The following is an 18634-nucleotide window of genomic DNA, read 5'->3' on the forward strand; positions in this document are numbered from 1 at the left end:
AAGCCCTCTGAGAAGCCCTCTGCTGCAGCCCACCTTGAGGAGAAACACAAGACGCTGAGTCATGATAGTCACGCATCACTGCCTTTCCCATCTTGAGAGCTTTGCTGGAGGAGGAGGGGGGGGGGGGCTTACACGCCCTGAGGTCTCAGCCTTCATTTGAACAGGGAAGCGGGGCCTACTATACACAGCCAGAGAGAGGGAGGGGCTGTGTCTGTAGCTCGGGGGACAGCGACCGTTGTTCGGGGTAACGGAGACGAAGTCAGGAGCGAGTGACTTTGCGGGTCGCTCTGTGAGAACGATACGGAGGCGCCGTCGGAGAAGCGGACTGGATGAGGAGGTCGAGGAGTCTCTCTCTCTGTGGTTCTCTCTGTACAGAGGGTTGTGATAGTGGTGGTTAGGCTAGGGGTTCGGTTAGGTTTGTGGGGGAGAACAGCCCTTGGCTCTTCGAGTGGAAGAGCTTGCAGCAGTGAGGTGCCCCAGGACAGCGCCCAGAGAGGTGAAAGAAGCCATGTTTTGTACATGCTGTAGGCTATACAGGCGGCCGATTGGCCAGGTAGCCAGTATCTTGGCCCCCGTCGTCCCAGGTTGTGTCGATAAAGTTTGGGTTTTAGTCAGCGAAACAGATGGTTGGAGAGGCAGGAGAGCTTAGCTTCTGCAGTTCAGTTAGTCTTGGTTTGCGGTGGCGTGTCGTGTCAGTCTATCTCTCTCTGATATCACTGTCACGTTCATACTCCTTAGGTCCGAATGGGAACGTTACCTCTGCCAGTTTTAAAAAGCATTAAAACTTGGAGTTGGGAGAAAAGCAGTCTGGAGGGATGAGGAGAGGGAGTTGGGGTTTGGGATTTTGGCTGGGGCGGGGCGGGGCGGGGGAGGGGGGGGGGTTCGAGGAGAGAGTGGACATTTTCGCTGTCGTCGTCGAGAGAGAGGGAATGGTGTCCGCTTTTGTCTACACTTTGTGCCCTTTTTAACGGTCCCTTTTCAAGGCAGACCCACTGAAAAAAGACAAGTCACGCTCCGACCAAAGCACTGGAACAAACCCAAAGACATAATTATATAATATACACAAGAGTGGTCCTTAAAACAGGCAAGATACATGCAGTCTCTGTAATGTGCAGTGGCCCTCGTTCTGTCTGGGGGGGTGGGGGCGGGGGCGGGGTATGAAGTTGTGTTCTATCCTGCGAACTAGTGGCGAGTTAGGGAGGAGGGCGCAGGGGAGGAGCTCTGGTCAGTTTGGCCGTTGGGCGTGGCTGGGCGGGGCTTAACGGGGTAGTAGGGGGAGGGTCCAAATGAGGAGGGAGTCGGGGGAGAGGGGCAGTGGGGGGGACCGGCGCCGTTCTCCCATCATGCTTTGCTGCACTTGCCCTTCTTCTCTTTGCGCTGGAACTTCCGGAGGCGCCGCGTCCAAACATCTCTCCACTGGATGACCAGGCTGTTCTTGTCGGCCAGGAGACCCAGGCGCTCAGCCGCCTCCCCCGCCGCCGCCGCCCCGGCTCCGCCCCCTCCTCCTGCAGCCGCCGCCCCGGGCCCCACCCCTGCCCCGGCGGCCCCGCCCTCGCTGGTCCCCATGACCAGGAAGCGCTTGCTCATCTGGATCTTGGGGCACTTGCAGGCCAGGTCCTTCATGTGGATCCACAGGATGTTGTCGCCGCGCTTCAGCGGCTCACCGCGGCTCTTGTAGACGGAGACGATGTTGACGGAGAACCTGGCCCAGTCCCCCACCGTCTGCATGTCCAGCACACTCACCTGCACCGCTGGGACACACACACACACACACACGCGCGTGCGCGCACACACACTCACACACACACACACATTCACACACACACACACGCACACACACACACACACACGCACAAGCACACGCACACACATACACATACACACACACACGCACACACACAAGAACACACACACACAAGGACACACACACACACACACACTTTATTAATATACTGCGTCTCATCTTAAACACCAACCTAGATAATGACTGAAGCGTATATACTGATATGGCTGTAATCTAATCATGTCAGTTCTAGTCTAATGTCTGTTGATGAAGGGACTCATGTTTCTCATGACTAGTCTCTCACCATAGTCTTTTTTGCAGTATTTCTTCATGTTGATCTTCAGATTGCCTTTCACCGGTTTGCAGTAGGACTCACAGTCTGCAGACAGAAAAACACCCGGGACACTTAACACCTGAGTATCAGTTAAACAGCAGCAACACTTAACACCTGAATATCAGTTACACAGTAGTGACACTTAACACCTGAGTATCAGTTAAACAGCAGCAACACTTAACACCTGAATATCAGTTACACAGCGACACTTATCACCTCAATATCAGTTAAACAGTAGTGACACTTAACACCTGAGTATCAGTTACACAGTAGTGACACTTAACACCTGAGTATCAGTTACACAGTAGTGACACTTAACACCTGAGTATCAGTTACACAGCGACACTTATCACCTGAATATCAGTTACACAGCGACACTTATCACCTCAATATCAGTTAAACAGTAGTGACACTTAACACCTGAGTATCAGTTACACAGTAGTGACACTTAACACCTGAGTATCAGTTACACAGTAGTGACACTTAACACCTGAGTATCAGTTACACAGTAGTGACACTTAACACCTGAATATCAGTTACACAGTAGCGACACTTGTAGGTAGACCGTTACACGCGTCACAACAGTTACACACTTGAAACGTCTACATTTTGAAGGTAGTTATATGGTACCTAGTTACACACATAACACAATTTCACAGTAGTCTTCTAGATACTGTTGACACAGCAGTCACACACACACACACACACACACACACACACACACACGAACAGTGCAGGGCTCTGAGACAAATGGAGTTGGATAGAGGAAATGTTAGGTTTGGTCCGTTTTTTCCGAGTAAAATACGACCTTAGACAAATCACACATAAGCTCCCGCAATAACCGGTGCTCCAGGAAGAGAGAGAAACCAGAGCGGGAGAGAAGAAAGCTGCGGGTTTGACATGTGTGCCTTCCTGGAGGGACTGAGGAAAGACAGAGCGCCGTGGAAGCAGTCACGCTCCGACGACGGCCAATGAGCTGGGGGGGGGGAGGAGGGGGGCGGGCCCAGGGGCTGCCATGGCGATGAGGGAGAGTGCTGACCCCAGCTGACCGCGGCGGGGGCCGCAGGTGCGTCTTCCACAGCGGGCCGCTCCCCCGCCGGGGCGGGAGCCGGGTGAACCACCGAGGGACGGGGGGACAGGGGGACAGGGGGAGACGGGCGGCGATGGTTGAGGGGGGCGGGGCTCTCTGGGGGCGGGGATCTCTGGCCGCACGCCAGCAGTTTCACCACGCTAGGCTCCCGGTCGGACCTCCTGAGGTGGCTAGCGCTCTCTCTCCGTTCATCCTGGGGGCGACAGGGCGCAGGGCGAGGGGTGGGAGCTGGTCGCCCGTGAAGGTCCAAACCAACGAGAGCATTCTTAGAATGTCTAGAATGTCTCTCTGTTCTAAAATCACACTCTTGAAGGTGCATCATGTCAAATCAAAGCAGTTTTAGAACAGAGAATGCAGTTTTGGAACAGAGAACTCTGTTTTAGAACCGAGAATGCATTTTTAGAACCGAGAACTCCGTTTTAGAACCCAGAGCTGACCCGAAGGGTTCCAGGGAGAGCACTCCGGTGAAGCCCCGCCCACCATCGGGACCGGGGCTCTGCTTTTAAAATGGCTGACAACCCTCAACTGTGGGCTTCATCAAACCAGCTGTGGGCTAGGAAACGCAGCGGGCGCAGAAAGCCGCTGACCTGACTTGTCCCTGACGGGCAGAGGTCATGGCGTGGCTGGGTTTGGGTCGAGGGTTTCTGTACGAAGGGCACACATGAAAGCAACAGTGACACCGGGGCGGGTCCGCGGCGCCGTGAAACGGGAAAGCCCGGTCACGCTCGCTGTGGTCCTCCCGCTCACTGACTTCAAAGCCCAATCAGCCGGGAGAGAGGCCGCCGCGCTCTCCAAACCAAACGGAATAAAGAGGATTGGTAACAGGATTCGGCCCAATTAGAGAAAGAGAGAGAGAGAGAGAGAGAGAGAGACAGAGAGAGAGAGAGAGAGAGACAGAGAAAGAGAGAGAGAGACAGAGAGAGAGAGAGACAGAGAGAGAGAGAGAGAGAGACAGAGAGAGACAGAGAGAGAGACACAGTTTGTGGGTCGCATGTGAGCGAACGAGCGGCGCTAGTCGTTTGGGAGAAAGAGAGTTTTTGGGAGAAAGGATGGAGAGAGGGGTGGGGAGGTGTGGGGGGGGGGGGGGCGAGGAGCCTGTAAAAATGTCAGGCAGACTTGGCCGTATATCAGAGTGTTGGAGATTTTACTAGCCACAACGAGAGAGAGAGAGAGAGAGAGAAAGAGAGAGAGAGAGAGAGAGAGAGCGAGAGAGAGAGCAACGGAGACAGAGATGGAGAGAGACAGAGAGACGGAGAGAGAGAGACACAAGTACAAAGACAGAGTGAAAGAAACGGAGTAGAAAATACAGTAGTGGCCTCTCACTCACAGCAGTTTCCATTAGGCCTCAATCTGGGCCTAAATCTTGAAATAAACGTGTAGATGTGTGCTTTTGGATGGCTTATATGCTTTTGTATGCATGTGTGATGTAAATTACTGTATTACTGTACTTTATTGTGGGTTTTGTGGATAGATAATCATACGGTATATGTGTTTGTGAGTTTGTGTGTCTGTCTTTCTGTGTGTGTGTGTGTTTTTGTATGTGTGTGTGTGTGTGTGTTTGTGTATTTGTACGTGTGTGTATCTGTGTGTGTGTGTGTTTGTGTATGTATGTGTGTGTGTGTTTGTGTATTTGTATGTGTGTGTGTTTGTGTGTGTTTGTGTATCTGTGTGTGTATCTGTGTGTGTGTGTGTGTGTATGTGTGTTTGTGAATCTGTGTATGTGTGTGTATCTGTGTGTGTGTGTGTTTGTGTATCTGTGTGTGTGTGTGTGTGTGTGTGTACAGTATGTGTTTGTGTATCTGTGTGTGTGTGTGTATGTGTGTTTGTGTATCTGTGTGTGTGTGTGTGTGTGTGTGTGTGTTTGCCTCCACCCCTCGCTGGTATCCATCGCCGCCCCACCATAGGTATCAGTGTTGAAGCGCTGGCTGAGAGCCAGTGTGTGTTTTCCCATGAAGAGTCACTTACTGATGGGTATTCACCTGGAAAAGCCCCCCACTGAACGGCCTGTTGACCCAGAAGAGCGGCCGACTGAAAACGCACACAGCCGCCTCCGCGTCTCCGGTTACCCTGGTTACCGCCGGCCCTTTTCACAGCGCGCTGACAAGGACAAATTGCGTCCACCGCCCCCCGCACAAAACAGGACGCCATTTTCAGGTTTTGGGTTTCTGAGGGCTAGTAGAGGAAGGGGAGGTGGTTTCTTTGGTGGGAGAGAGAGAGAGAGAGAGAGAGAGAGAGAGAGAGAGAGAGAGAGAGAGATAGAGAGAGGGGGTGGGGTGGGGGGAGAGAGAGGGAGAGAGAGGGAGAGAGAGAGAGAGAGGGGAGGGGGGGAGACAGAGAGAGAGACAGAGAGAGAGACAGAGAGACAGAGAGAGAGAGAGAGAGGGGGGGGGTGGGGGGGAGAGAGAGAGAGAGGGGAGGGGGGGGAGACAGAGAGAGAGACAGAGAGAGAGACAGAGAGAGAGACAGAGAGAGAGACAGAGAGAGACAGAGAGAGAGAGAGAGAGATAGAGAGACAGAGAGAGAGAGAGAGAGAGACAGACAGAGAGAGAGGGATGGGGCGGTCCTCCAGTATGTTCTGTTGTGTCTAGATGAATTGGCGATAAACAACTTGTGTTTTTCACAGTTGAAAACACGTTCCCAGGGAACCGTCACAGAGCAGGGCGAGACTCTGAAAGGCTCAGATGGTGACGAGAACAGCAACCGACCTGGCAACTGAGATGGGATGTAGGCCATCGATGGCTGGTTAGCATTAGCCAGGGAATGGTTAGCTTGCCTTGTATATCAACTTTTTTTGACCATATTATTTCCCTAATCATAACCACTGAATCCATCTCATGATGGTCGCCACCCACTCTTCACAAGCCCCGCCTCCGTAACCTTTTGACCTCTCTTGGCCTCATGGCGTCCTGTGTGCTGTAAAGCTGGGTTCACATACAACAATCATGACCGTTTTGAACAGTTTTAGAACAGAATGTTTGTTTCAAAGCTCTCTGCTCAGTTCTAAAACTACAGTTCTAAAGATGAATCTTCAAGACTCCCAGTTTTAGGCTGGCTTTACATGGTGAAACTTTCACGCCATTTTAGCTTTTGCTTGAAACGTAGGTGAAACTATCATGAGATTGAGTTACATGGTGTAAAGCCCTATGCAACACACTTGAAACGTGTCTGAAACTCAGCTGCAACAGTTGTAACGTTCTCAGCTTTGTGAAACTAGTTTCACACAACAGCCAATCAAAACACTGATGTAACATGTCAGATGATGATGTCACAGTTGTTGAATCATTTCCAACCAACAATTTCAACTTGACAAACTGTGGCTAAATTGAAAAGAGAATAATATATAAACTATATATTATATATTATTAACAACTACAGTAGGACCCCACTCATCCGAACTTCAGAGATCCGAACCTCCCGGTCTACCGGACAGGCTTAAAAAACTTTTTTTTTGCCTGCTATCTGGTTACTGGTGGGATTTTCATTACAGTACTGTACCCTACTGTGAATAAAAACAGAACTGTATGTAGACCTACATGTTGCCTGTTGTAGTGCTGTAGCCTACTGTCACATTTCATTTCTTTGTTACTCTAATGTCGAGCGCAAAACGCAAACGAGTCTGCTGCGCGAGAGCTGCATTCCTTGGTAGCCAGAAAGCGTGTCAGCAACCTGAAGCAGCATCAAGTAATTTTTCGTTCCCAGTTAATGGACTTCAGGAACACAGACGTGTTGTGGGCATGTAGATTAGCCTACTAGACTGCCACGTTAGCCTACATCGGTTGTTTTAGAGACTTTCTTTTAGGCTACAATAGCCTAAGACACGACAACTTGTCTGTCATTTCATTTATCTATTTATTGATTATCATTTGCTCTAATTGTTGGGTTGTTTTTAGGCTATACCATTTTGTTCTGTGATTACAGTAGCCTATCGATGCAGCTTACGCCTCATTTGAGAATAAAGTACTGTATTTGATCAAAGCACGCACTCAAGTGGAAATTTGGTTATTTTAGGCTACTGTAGGTCTATTATAGGCTAGGCTATATGAGTTTAGTTGGCTATTTGATTGCAATTTTGATGCATTTTCACAAGTAATTAAGGGTATTTATTGGTCTATTATGAGTCTATATGAAACAAGTATACCACTTATTGAATTTGGTGCATTTTAACATAAGTTTCAGTCATCCGGACATATCAGAGATACGAACGACCTTCAGAGATACGAACGACCTTCGGTCCCGTTGGGTTCGGATATTGGGGTTCTACTGTACTATTACTATTATAAACTACTACTACTACTACTGTATCTAGCGAGAAAATCATTTGTCCGATGAAGATGACCAATCTAGCAAGCTAATTTTTGTGAAATAACTAAGTAAATCAGTTGCATGAGACTGATTAAAATGTTTCAGGTAACTGTCAAGTTGCATGGAAATTATGTTGCATGCAATTTGCAACCTGCAACTAGTTGCGTGAAAGTTTCACCGTGTAAAGCCAGAACGGAGAGACATTCTAAAACTGCAGAAATTCTAATACTGCTTAAAACTGCCCTGGCTGAACCCAGCCTCAGACCTTCAGAGACCCCCTGAGCGTCTTGGCTGAACACTTCTCTCGGGGCGTTGTGGGGAGGTGTTGGCGAGGCGGGGGGTGCAGTACGGTGTTGAGTTATGCTGTAAAACCCATAATGCATCACTGTTTCCAAATCAACGCTGCTGTTCTGATGAAACACAAAACCATTTGAAAAACACAAGGAAGTGACCAAAGGCTAAAACTGGAGAGAGAGAGAGAGAGAGAGGGAGAGAGAGGGAGAGAGAGAGAGAGAGAGAGAGACAGGGAGAGAGAGAGAGAGAGTGAGAGAGAGAGAGAGAGAGAGAGGGAGAGAGAGAGAGACAGGGAGAGAGAGGGGGAGAGAGAGAGACAGGGAGAGAGAGAGAGAGAAAGAGAGAGAGAGAGAGAGAGAGAGAGAGAGAGAGGGAGAGAAAGAGAAAGAGAGAGAGGGAGAGAGAGAGAGAGAGAAAGAGAGAGAGGGAGAGAGTGAGAGAGAGAGAGAGAGAGAGAGAGAGAGAAAGAGAAAGAGAAAGAGAAAGAGAAAGAGAAAGAGAAAGAGAAAGAGAAAGAGAAAGAGAAAGAGAGAGAGAGAGAGAGAGAAAGAGAGATAGATTCAGGGCTAGGAATGGCGGTTCCACCAACGTTGGTTGTCAACCCTGTTTTCACGCCTGGAAAGCTCCGGGCTAAACTGCAACTAATCACTTCTGCTTCTGCGTTTCCACTGGTGTTGTTTTGGGCTAGGGGCGCGCTCCCAGTGAGGCTAACTCGCTAAGGGCTAACGGTTAGCTTCACCTGCCAACGACTCAGGTTTAAGACAATGGAAAAACGCACTGGTCTCCAGGATGCTTCGCGGAAATGTCCAGGAATATCAAAAGGGTGTTTTTGTTCTTGTAAACAGGTGGTGGTCAAGGTGGAAGGGGGCGGCGTGCGGGGGACTGACCTGCAGGCTCCTCCGTGCTGCTCACCATGGCGGTGGGGTTTACCACGGGGATTTCTGAAAACGCAGAGAAAAAAAAGAAAAAAAAAAAAAAACATCAGACATTTATTGGGGGGAATTTATATACATCCATTTTATGTAGACATGCTGTAAGTGACTTGGCTGAATGCCTCCTATGTGCATGTGTGGTCAAAGAAATGAAGTAGGTCTGCTTTCAATGAAAAGGGAGAGAGAGAGAGAGGGAGAGAGAGAGAGAGAGAGAGAGAGAGAGAGACAGGCTGGAGATATTTACACAAACTTACATTATCCAATAACTACTGATAGAACACAGTAAATAAAACCACACAGGAACCTGCTTTTAAGTCTCTGACAAATACGCACACACACACACACACACACATACGCGCACACACACACACACACACACATACGCGCACACACACACACACACACACATACGCGCACACACACACACACACACACACACACACACACACACATCAAACACACCGACATTCTGTGTTTCATGGCTCTCAAAGTGACCCGATTGCGAGGGTAAAACGTCCGACTACAATGACAGTTTGGAGGCTCCCAAAACGACTAACTGATACTAGCTTCCTCCTACTGTGCCTCCTACCTCCAGGCCATGTCCAAACCCTGTACTACCCCCTCCCCCCCCCCCCTCCCTGACCACTGCGCTCTGCTACCTCGGGGCGGCTGGTTGCCCCGTCACTCCGAGGCCCCTGCGGTCGATCGACACGGTCACGGCTCTTCTCTGTCCTGGCCCCGCAGTGGTGCAACGAACTGCCCACTGACGTCAGGACAGCAGAGTCGCTGCCCATCTTTCGCCGCAGGCTCAAAACTCTCCTCTTCAAGAAGTACTACAACGATCCTCCCTCTTAAGAACCTATTGTATTTTAGATCGCTATTCTTGCACTTTGCCTTCAGCACTAGATTATGCTCTTAGTCACTTGTTTTAGAAAGGATATGCACTTGTGAGTTCTGGCAAGTAGTAGTATATTGGCTGTTCCTTAAATGCAGTTATTGTAAGACACGTTGGATAAAATCATCAGCTAAATTACTGTAATGTAACAAAATGTAGTACTACCCTGTTTGATAAAGCTAGTGCCTCATGTGGTCTTAGCAGGTATAGCAGGTTAGGCAGAATAGGGAAGGGATGTGCTTTATGTTCAGGCATGAATACTCTCTGCGTTTCCCAAAAAGCTTATTTCGTTAAGAGGCTCTTGGGCCATTCATTTAGAGCGTTCTGATTGGTCAACTGGTCTGGGCAAGCTCTCTGATTGGTCAACTGAATGGGCTAAAGAGCCTCTTAACGAAAGAAGCTTTTGGGAAACCTGGCCCACTGGACAGTTAGGTTGTGTTACCAGTCACCGATCCATCCAAACAGGGAGGGACATTTGAAACCATTCAACCAATCAGCCCCTTAGACAGACGGGCCTCCCTCCCTCCCTCTCTCCCTCCCTCCCTCCCTCCCTCTCTCTCTCTCCCTCCCTCCCTCCCTCCCTCTCTCTCTCTCTCTCTCCCTCCCTCCCTCCCTCCCTCCCTCTCTCCCTCCCTCCCTCCCTCTCTCCCTCCCTCCCTCCCTCCCTCCCTCCGCCCGCCCAGCGCACGCCTCGCCCGAGGGATTCCCGGAGGATTCTCAGCGCTGAACGCTCAATGCAAATGCTAATGTTAACAACGTACTAGCCTGGCCAGCCTGCGCATGAAAAGCCCGCCTAGGAGGCCAGCTTAGCGTCCAAACCCCCCCCCCCTACTCCTCCTCCTCCTCCCCCAAACGACTCGCTTTTGACCGGAGGAGGCGAAGGGGCGGGGGAGCTGGGAACCGAGGAGGGAGGTGCTGTTTCTGAGGAGGGAGGTGTTGTTTCTGAGGAGGCACAAGTGGCAGTTGGCCTTCCGTGAAATTATGAACACCCCCTCTTCTCAGGAAAAAAAACAACAACGACAAAACAAATAGCTTATTGGGCGTCCTAAAAGGAGGAGAGCAGCTGGTCACAGCCTGTCCAGGCCGGGGGCTGCTCCTCCGAGATGAAGGGGTATTCAGACGGAGGGGTGGGTAATGGAATATTTAGATGGAGGGAGGATAATGGGTTATTTAGATGAGGGTCACTGGTATCATACTAATTGGGCGTTGGGCGGGCCCCTGTGCTCTGTGTGGAGGCCAGAAGGGCCCGACCGCGGGGGACTGACACCAATCACTCCACGGACGCCTTGAGGGAGAGGGGCCCGTCAGGGAGCCCAATAATGGAGACAGAAACAAACACACAGAAACACACACACAGACACACACTCAAACACACACACACACACACACAAACAGACACGCACACACACACACTCACACAGACACACATACACTCACACAGACACACACACACACACAAACAGACACTCACACAGACATACACACACACACACACAGACACACACATACACTCACACAGACACACACATGCACACAGACATACACACACAGACACACACACTCACACAGACACACACATACACTCACACAGACACGCACACAGACATACACACACACACACACACACACACACACACAGACGTACACACACACAGACACACACAGGCATGCAGACAACACACACACTCACACTGACACGCACATAGACATACACACACACACACATGCAGTGTATGGTTTGCACAAGGAGACAGCTGACAGGTACAACAGATACAGTATGGAGTGTAGCAGATCCAGGTCGTAGTAGATTCCATGTTTCAGGAAATAACCCGAAGAGGTCTTCATCTTGAAGAGGGGACTGAAAGAGGTATTCATCTTGAAGAGGGAACTGAAAGAGGTCTTCATCTTGAAGAGGGGACTGAAAGAGGTCTTCATCTTGAAGAGGGGACTGAAAGAGGTCTTCATCTTGAAGAGGGGACTGAAAGAGGTCTTCATCTTGAAGAGGGAACTGAAAGAGGTCTTCATCTTGAAGAGGGGACTGAAAGAGGTCTTCATCTTCTCAGAAGGGGGTGGAAGAGGTCCACACTGAGACCTAACTGCCAAAACCCAAACTCAGATACCCCTCCAGGCCGAGACCACAAAAATCAAGATTCCATCTCTGTTACAGTACATACTGTACAAACACGCACACACACACGCACGCACACACACACACACACACACGCACACACAGAGCGATGCTGGAATGCTTGGGGTCTTGTGAGCGTGACCGCGGCAGCCCTCTCCTCTCTGCCCTCTATCCATCTGCCATGTGGCACGGCCTGGCACGGAACAGCACGGCCTGGCACGGAACAGCACGGCCTGGCACGGAACAGCACGGCCTGGCACGGAACAGCACGGCCTGGCACGGAACAGCACAGCTCGGTTTGGTGGACCGAGGCTGGGTTACACTAGGCTGGTGTGTCAAAGTGTGTGTGTGTGTGTGTGTGTGTGTATCCTAGGTGTGTGTGTGTGTGTGTGCGTGTGTGTGTGTGTGTGTGTATATATCCTAGGTGTGTGTGTGTGTGTGTGCGTGTGTGTGTGTGTGTCCTGTATGCCAAACCACATGGCACAGCATGATGGCAAGCTGCCTTCCATTCCTCCGGCCTGCATGCTGTTTTGGCGGTCTATTTCCTAACAGCACACACACATGCACACACAGATACACACACACACGCACAGACACACACACACACACATACATGCACCCACACATATACACACACACATGCACTCACACACACACACACACACACACACACACACACACACACACACGTACACACACACTCATGCATGCATGCACACATAGACACACGCACACACACACAAAGACACGCATCCACGCATGCGCACACACACACACACACACACACACACACACACACACACATGCATACACATGCACACACATCACTGCGCCCAGGGTGGACATGTGAGTCTGAGGAGGGCTAGTTAGCCCGGTCCAGACCCTGGGTGGTACTGGATGAGGAGGGCTAGTTAGCCCGGTTCAGTAGTCCCAGACTCTGGGTGGTACCGGATGAGGAGGGCTAGTTAGCCCGGTTCAGTAGTCCCAGACTCTGGGTGGTACCGGATGAGGAGGGCTAGTTAGCCCGGTCCAGACCCTGGGTGGTACTGGATGAGGAGGGCTAGTTAGCCCGGTTCAGTAGTCCCAGACCCTGGGTGGTACCAGATGAGGAGGGCTAGTTAGCCCGGTTCAGTAGTCCCAGACCCTGGGTGGTACTGGATGAGGAGGGCTAGTTAGCCCGGTCCAGTAGTCCCAGACCCTGGGTGGTACCGGTTGACACAGCCCAGCTCCTAATACATCAGAGCCACACCAGGAGCCAGAGTCTTTCTCTCTAATCTCAGCCGAGCACCGCCACAAAATCTCCTTCTCCTCATCCTCACTTCATCAGATCTGCTCAATCAAGAGCGCATATCAAGCTCACCAGCACTACGCTGTGTCATCCCCCTGTTCTCCATCCTCATCCATCTCCCCCACCCTGCTCTCCATCCTCATCCATCTCCCCCACCCTGCTCTCCATCCTCATCCATCTCCCCCACCCTGCTCTCCATCCTCATCCATCTCCCCCACCCTGTTCTCCATCCTCATCCATCTCCCCCCCCCGCTTTCCATCCTCATCCATCTCCCCCACCCTGTTCTCCATCCTCATCCATCTCCCCCACCTTTGTTCTCCATCCTCATCCACCCCCCCCCCCTGTTCTACCTCCTCATCCATCTCCCCCACCCTGCTCTCCATCCTCATCCATCTCCCCCACCCTGTTCTCCATCCTCATCCATCTCCCCCACCCTGCTCTCCATCCTCATCCATCTCCCCCACCCTGCTCTCCATCCTCATCCATCTCCCCCACCCTGCTCTCCATCCTCCTCCATCTCCCTCACCCTGCTCTCCATCCTCATCCATCTCCCCCACCCTGTTCTCCATCCTCATCCATCTCCCCCACCTTTGTTCTCCATCCTCATCCACCCCCCCCCCCTGTTCTACCTCCTCATCCATCTCCCCCACCCTGCTCTCCATCCTCATCCATCTCCCCCACCCTGTTCTCCATCCTCATCCATCTCCCCCCCAGCTCTCCATCCTCATCCATCTCCCCCATCCTGTTCTCCATCCTCATCCATCTCCCCCACCCTGTTCTCCATCCTCATCCATCTCCCCCACCCTTGTTCTCCATCCTCATCCATCTCCCCCACCCTCATCTCCATCCTCATCCATCTCCCCCCCGCTCTCCATCCTCATCCATCTCCCCCACCCTGTTCTCCATCCTCATCCACCCCCCCCCCCCTGTTCTACCTCCTCATCCATCTCCCCCACCCTGTTCTCCATCCTCATCCACCCCCCCCCCCTGTTCTACCTCCTCATCCATCTCCCCCACCCTGTTCTCCATCCTCATCCATCTCCCCCACCCTGTTCTCCATCCTCACTGCCACTATCATCCATCTCACAGGTAAACACCCGCCTCAAAGAGTCAGAATCATGTCCAGAACCGACGGACGACTCCTGAACATCAACAGATTCAGGGCTAAAAGCAGAACCACCACCATATCCATCACAGAGCTGCACACACACACACACAACACCCCTGCGGTCCATCCAGAGGAGGACCCACAGAACAGAGCATTCTGGATGCCTTCGCCAAGGCATACAAGCAGCGTGGTTTGGCTCTTAACATAAAAGAGACCCAGATCCTCTATCAGCCAACACCCAACAGAACTACTCCTACCCCACCCCAACATCTCTGGTGACAACACCAGACTGGAAAATGTGGACCACTTCACATATCTCGGTAGCCTTCTATCATCCAAAGCTGAAATTGATGACATACACCACCGCCTCAGCTGTGTAAGCAGGGCCTTCTCACGACTGAGAGAAAGGGTCTTTGAAAAGCACGACCTCCAGGCCAGGACTAAAATTCTGGTTTGCAAAGCGGTAGTCTTGTCCACCCTACTGTAAGAGTCAGAGACCTGGACCACATACAGCAGCACCTGAAGTCACTAGAGACACATCATCAGAGGTTCCTCCGAAGAACCCTCAAGATCAGCTGGGAAGATAGACTCACCAACACCAGCGTCCTGGGGAAGGCTAACATTCCCACCATCACTGCCACCATCGCCCAACACCAACTCAGATGGACTGGTCATGTTATCCATGTGCCCGACTCTCACCTTCCAAAACAAGTCCTCTACTCCCAGCTTCTCCAAGGACAACGTGCCCCGGGAGGTCAAAAGAAACGGTAGAAGGACAACATTAAAGCCAACATCAAAAAGAGCCGCATAGACCTTAACACCGTTAGCAACCAACAGGACCACCTGGAGAAAACTTGTCTGGGAAGGTGCTGCACTATATAACAACGAGAGTCTGCGCCACCACCACCACCCTCAGCCTACCCACAATGCACCACATTAAACCCACCACCACCCTCAACCTACCCACAATGCACCACATTAAACCCACCACCACCCTCAGCCTACCCACAATGCACCACACTAAACCCACCACCATCCTCAGCCTACCCACAATGCACCACATTAAACCCACCACCACCCTCAGCCTACCCACAATGCACCACATTAAACCCACCACCACCCTCAGCCTACCCACAATGCATCACATTAAACCCACCACCATCCTCAAACTACCCACAATGCACCAATATATGCGGCTCCAGGATCGGCCTCTTCACCCATCTGAAGACATACAAGGACCAAGAAGGAGGACAGTCATACTCTACCACAAATTACCGCAGATGATGATGATGTGTGTGTGTGTTGGTGATTTACATGTGTGTGTGTGTGTGTGTGTGTGTGTGTATGTGCGCGCGAATGTGTGTGTGTAGGTGTGTGTGTGTGGGTGTGTGTAGGTGTTTGTGTGTGTGTGTGTGTGTGTAGGTATGTGTGTGTGTGTGCTCCACCACTCGCCGTCACGCTCTGCCAAACAACACACGCTAGCGCTGGCGGTCAGGTTACTGGGCCACACCACAGAGTGTGTTTGTGTGTGTGTGTGTGTGTTTTATCCCCATAGACACAGATTGTTTCCTGATTACTAAAGCAGGACTGTGAGCCTCCAGATGCTGGTGAACAGGTCTGTGTGAGGCCAGACGCTCCAGGACACATGCAGCAGCAGCAGCCCAACACCGTTTTGGCGTTAAGTGGGTGTGAACTGTGTTAAAGAAGCTATGGTAAGTGTGTCTGCCAACTTGTGTGCATTTAAAGTGTCATTGTTTGTGTGTGTGTGTGTGTGTGTGTGTGTGTGTGTGTGTGCTGCGTTTGCGTGTGTTTGCATGAGTGTATACGTGTTTGCATGAGTGTCTGTGTTTGAGTGTGTGTGTGTGTTTAAGTGTGTGTGTTTGTGTGTGTGTGTGTGTGTGTGTGTGTGTGTGTGTGTGTGTGTGTGTGTGTGTGTGTGTGTGCGAATGTTTGCGTGAGATTGAATGACTGTGTATGTGTTTGCATGAGTGCTGGTCTGTGTGTGTGTGTGCGTGTGTGTGTGTGTGAATGTGTGTGTGTGTGTGTGTGTGTAGGTGTGTGTGTGAATGTGTGTGTGTGTGTACTCACTGATACAGGGGGCCACAGGAGAGCGGCTCTGCTGGTATCCCTTAGCACAGCGGTTGCAGGTGATGCCCGTCACTCCGTCCTTGCAGGGGCACTGGCCCGTGGTCTGGTTACACGTCTTACCGGCCGCGCCCACCGGGTGGCAGTCACAGGCTGCGGGGGGGGGGGGGGGGGCAGATAGAGAGAGAGAGAGAGAGAGAAAGAGGAGTGAATGTTATCATAAATTATAATAATTTTGAAGAGTTATCAAAAACAGCAACGTTTTCACAGAATATCTTGTCACATCGTCTTTGGGGACATTATGGGGGACAAATCTGTGTCTGAGGTAGACTTACAAGGCCCATTCCCAATACCCCCCCTTGGCCCTACCCCTACATTTTGTGCGTTCACGCGTAGGGTAGTGTATCCCATTCCTTTTATCTTCTAGGGCTAGGGAGCATATCGAGAGCTAGTGGACGTTCAAACAGTCCCCCAAAATGAGGGTTTTCAGATGTTGACTTGAAACCGAGGGGTAGATGAAAACTCACACAATGCTTTGCGAACCGAGGCAGTGATCGGTGCCGTGAAAAAACGTGGGAAGAAAGCCCAATATCTTCGCAAATAAACATTCAAAAAGTGTACAATCTGTGGAATAGCTTAGTTTAAAGTAGATGGAAAGGTACATGTCATTGGATTGTTATAACACGAATTTCAGAAAAAAAAGCTATTCACGATGTCAACTGCATTTCATTGTTAGCCTAACAACATTTTGATGTTCCAGTAGGCTGTAGGCTACGGTGCAATGTTGAATCTAATCTAATCAGTAGAACTTGGTGTAAAAAACTATTTTTGAATGACAGCTGATTCCATGTCCCAGTAGCTTTTTTTCTGCACTTCTCTGCTCATCTGATATCAATGTATCATTTCTATGAGCAGGACTAACGTTAACAGCCGATGTGTAAACATTCCTGGCTGTACAATTGATGAATCTGTCTTGTTCTGTCTGAAATGTGGTCAGATTTGTCACTGTTATAATAGTAATAATACTGTAACATCCCAGGGACTCCACAGAAAATCAGGCAACTAATACAATTCCGATTGAGGACGTAGCGAGTGGTGTTCCATTTCTTAGGTAGGCTGAATACCAATTCACCCCATTGGCCCCACCTCTTTCCCCTAACACGTCATGTTGCGTGTTCACGTTTCGGTGTGGGGTCGTCCCAATCCTTGAGGGTGTCAAGTGTAGGGGTACAGGCCAGGGCTATATAGCCCTCGAAATGGAAATTTTTCAGAACCGCAGTTCAAACCAAGGGCGATGAGCAAGCAATAAAAGAATGGCGCACATTTCAGAAATACTACTGCGGTTGTGTTATGGAATGTCGTTTTAACTTCTAATCTGTGGTCAAAGCTCCAAGAACGAGGTCCAGGTCTAGTCCAGATCCAGGTCCAGGTTAAGTCCAAGTCAAGATCTAGTTTACGTCTAGTCCAGGTCTAGGTCCAGGTCAAGTCCTGGTCTAGTTCAGGTGTAGTCAAGACCTAGTCCAGATCTAGCCTAGTTCTAGTCCAGATCTAGCCCAGTTCTAGTCCAGATCTAGGTCGAGTTCAGATCCAGGTCTAGTCCAATTCTATAGTCCAGGTCTAGTCTAGGTCTATTCCAGGTCCAGCAGATGGTGTTCCCCCTCACAGCTCTATGGCTTTAGAAGTGCATCCCCAGTTCTGGGTTGGTTCTGACCCGTTCGGTTAAACACTGGCACTGATAGTGTCTAGCAGCCCAAGGGTTATTTGTTATGCTTGTGTGTGTGTGTGTGTGTGTGTGTGTGTGTGTGTGTGTGCATGCACTCTCACACACACACTGTCTCTCTCACACACACACACACACAGTTTCGTCCCTTCCCGAAAATCTGCCCCAACGGCCATAGCCGCCAGGAGCAACACGCACAGGCACGCGTGCACACACACATACACACACACACACGCGCACACTCAGGGTTTGATCCAGTCTGCTGTCCTGTTCCTGTACTGTTCCCGTTCCTGTCCTGTTCCTGTTCCTGTCCTGTTCCTGTTCCTGTTCCTGTCCTGTTCCTGTTCCTGTTCCTGTCCTGTTCCTGTCCTGTTCCTGTCCTGTTCCTGTTCCTGTTCCTGTTCCTGTTCCTGTTCCTGTTCCTGTCCTGTTCCCATTCCTGTCCTGTTCCTGTTCCTGTTCCTGTCCTGTTCCTGTTCCTGTTCCTGTTCCTGTCCTGTTCCGTTCCCGTTCCCGTTCCCGTTCCCGTTCCCGTTCCCGTTCCTGTCCTGTCCTGTTCCTGTTCCTGTTCCTGTTCCTGTTCCTGTTCCTGTCCTGTTCCTGTCCTGTTCCTGTCCCTGTTCCCGTTCCTGTCCTGTTCCTGTCCTGTTCCTGTTCCTGTTCCTGTCCTCTTC

General features: G+C 50.8%; 1 protein-coding gene across 1 annotated transcript in view; it reads right to left on the minus strand.

Annotated features, from left to right (window-relative positions):
* Positions 1–1341: 1341 nt before the first annotated feature.
* ntn2 (netrin 2) overlaps positions 1342–18634 on the minus strand; it is a gene marked incomplete at both ends in the record, with an annotated part of 62755 nt that continues 45462 nt past the window's right edge. The window contains 4 exon segments of the mRNA XM_084456618.1: positions 1342–1751; positions 2088–2162; positions 8691–8744; positions 16244–16393. Coding sequence (XP_084312744.1) covers positions 1342–1751; positions 2088–2162; positions 8691–8744; positions 16244–16393 — 689 coding nt within the window.

Source organism: Borostomias antarcticus (assembly GCF_949987555.1).
Source record: "Borostomias antarcticus genome assembly, chromosome: 22".
Classification (NCBI taxonomy): Eukaryota; Metazoa; Chordata; class Actinopteri; order Stomiiformes; family Stomiidae; genus Borostomias; species Borostomias antarcticus.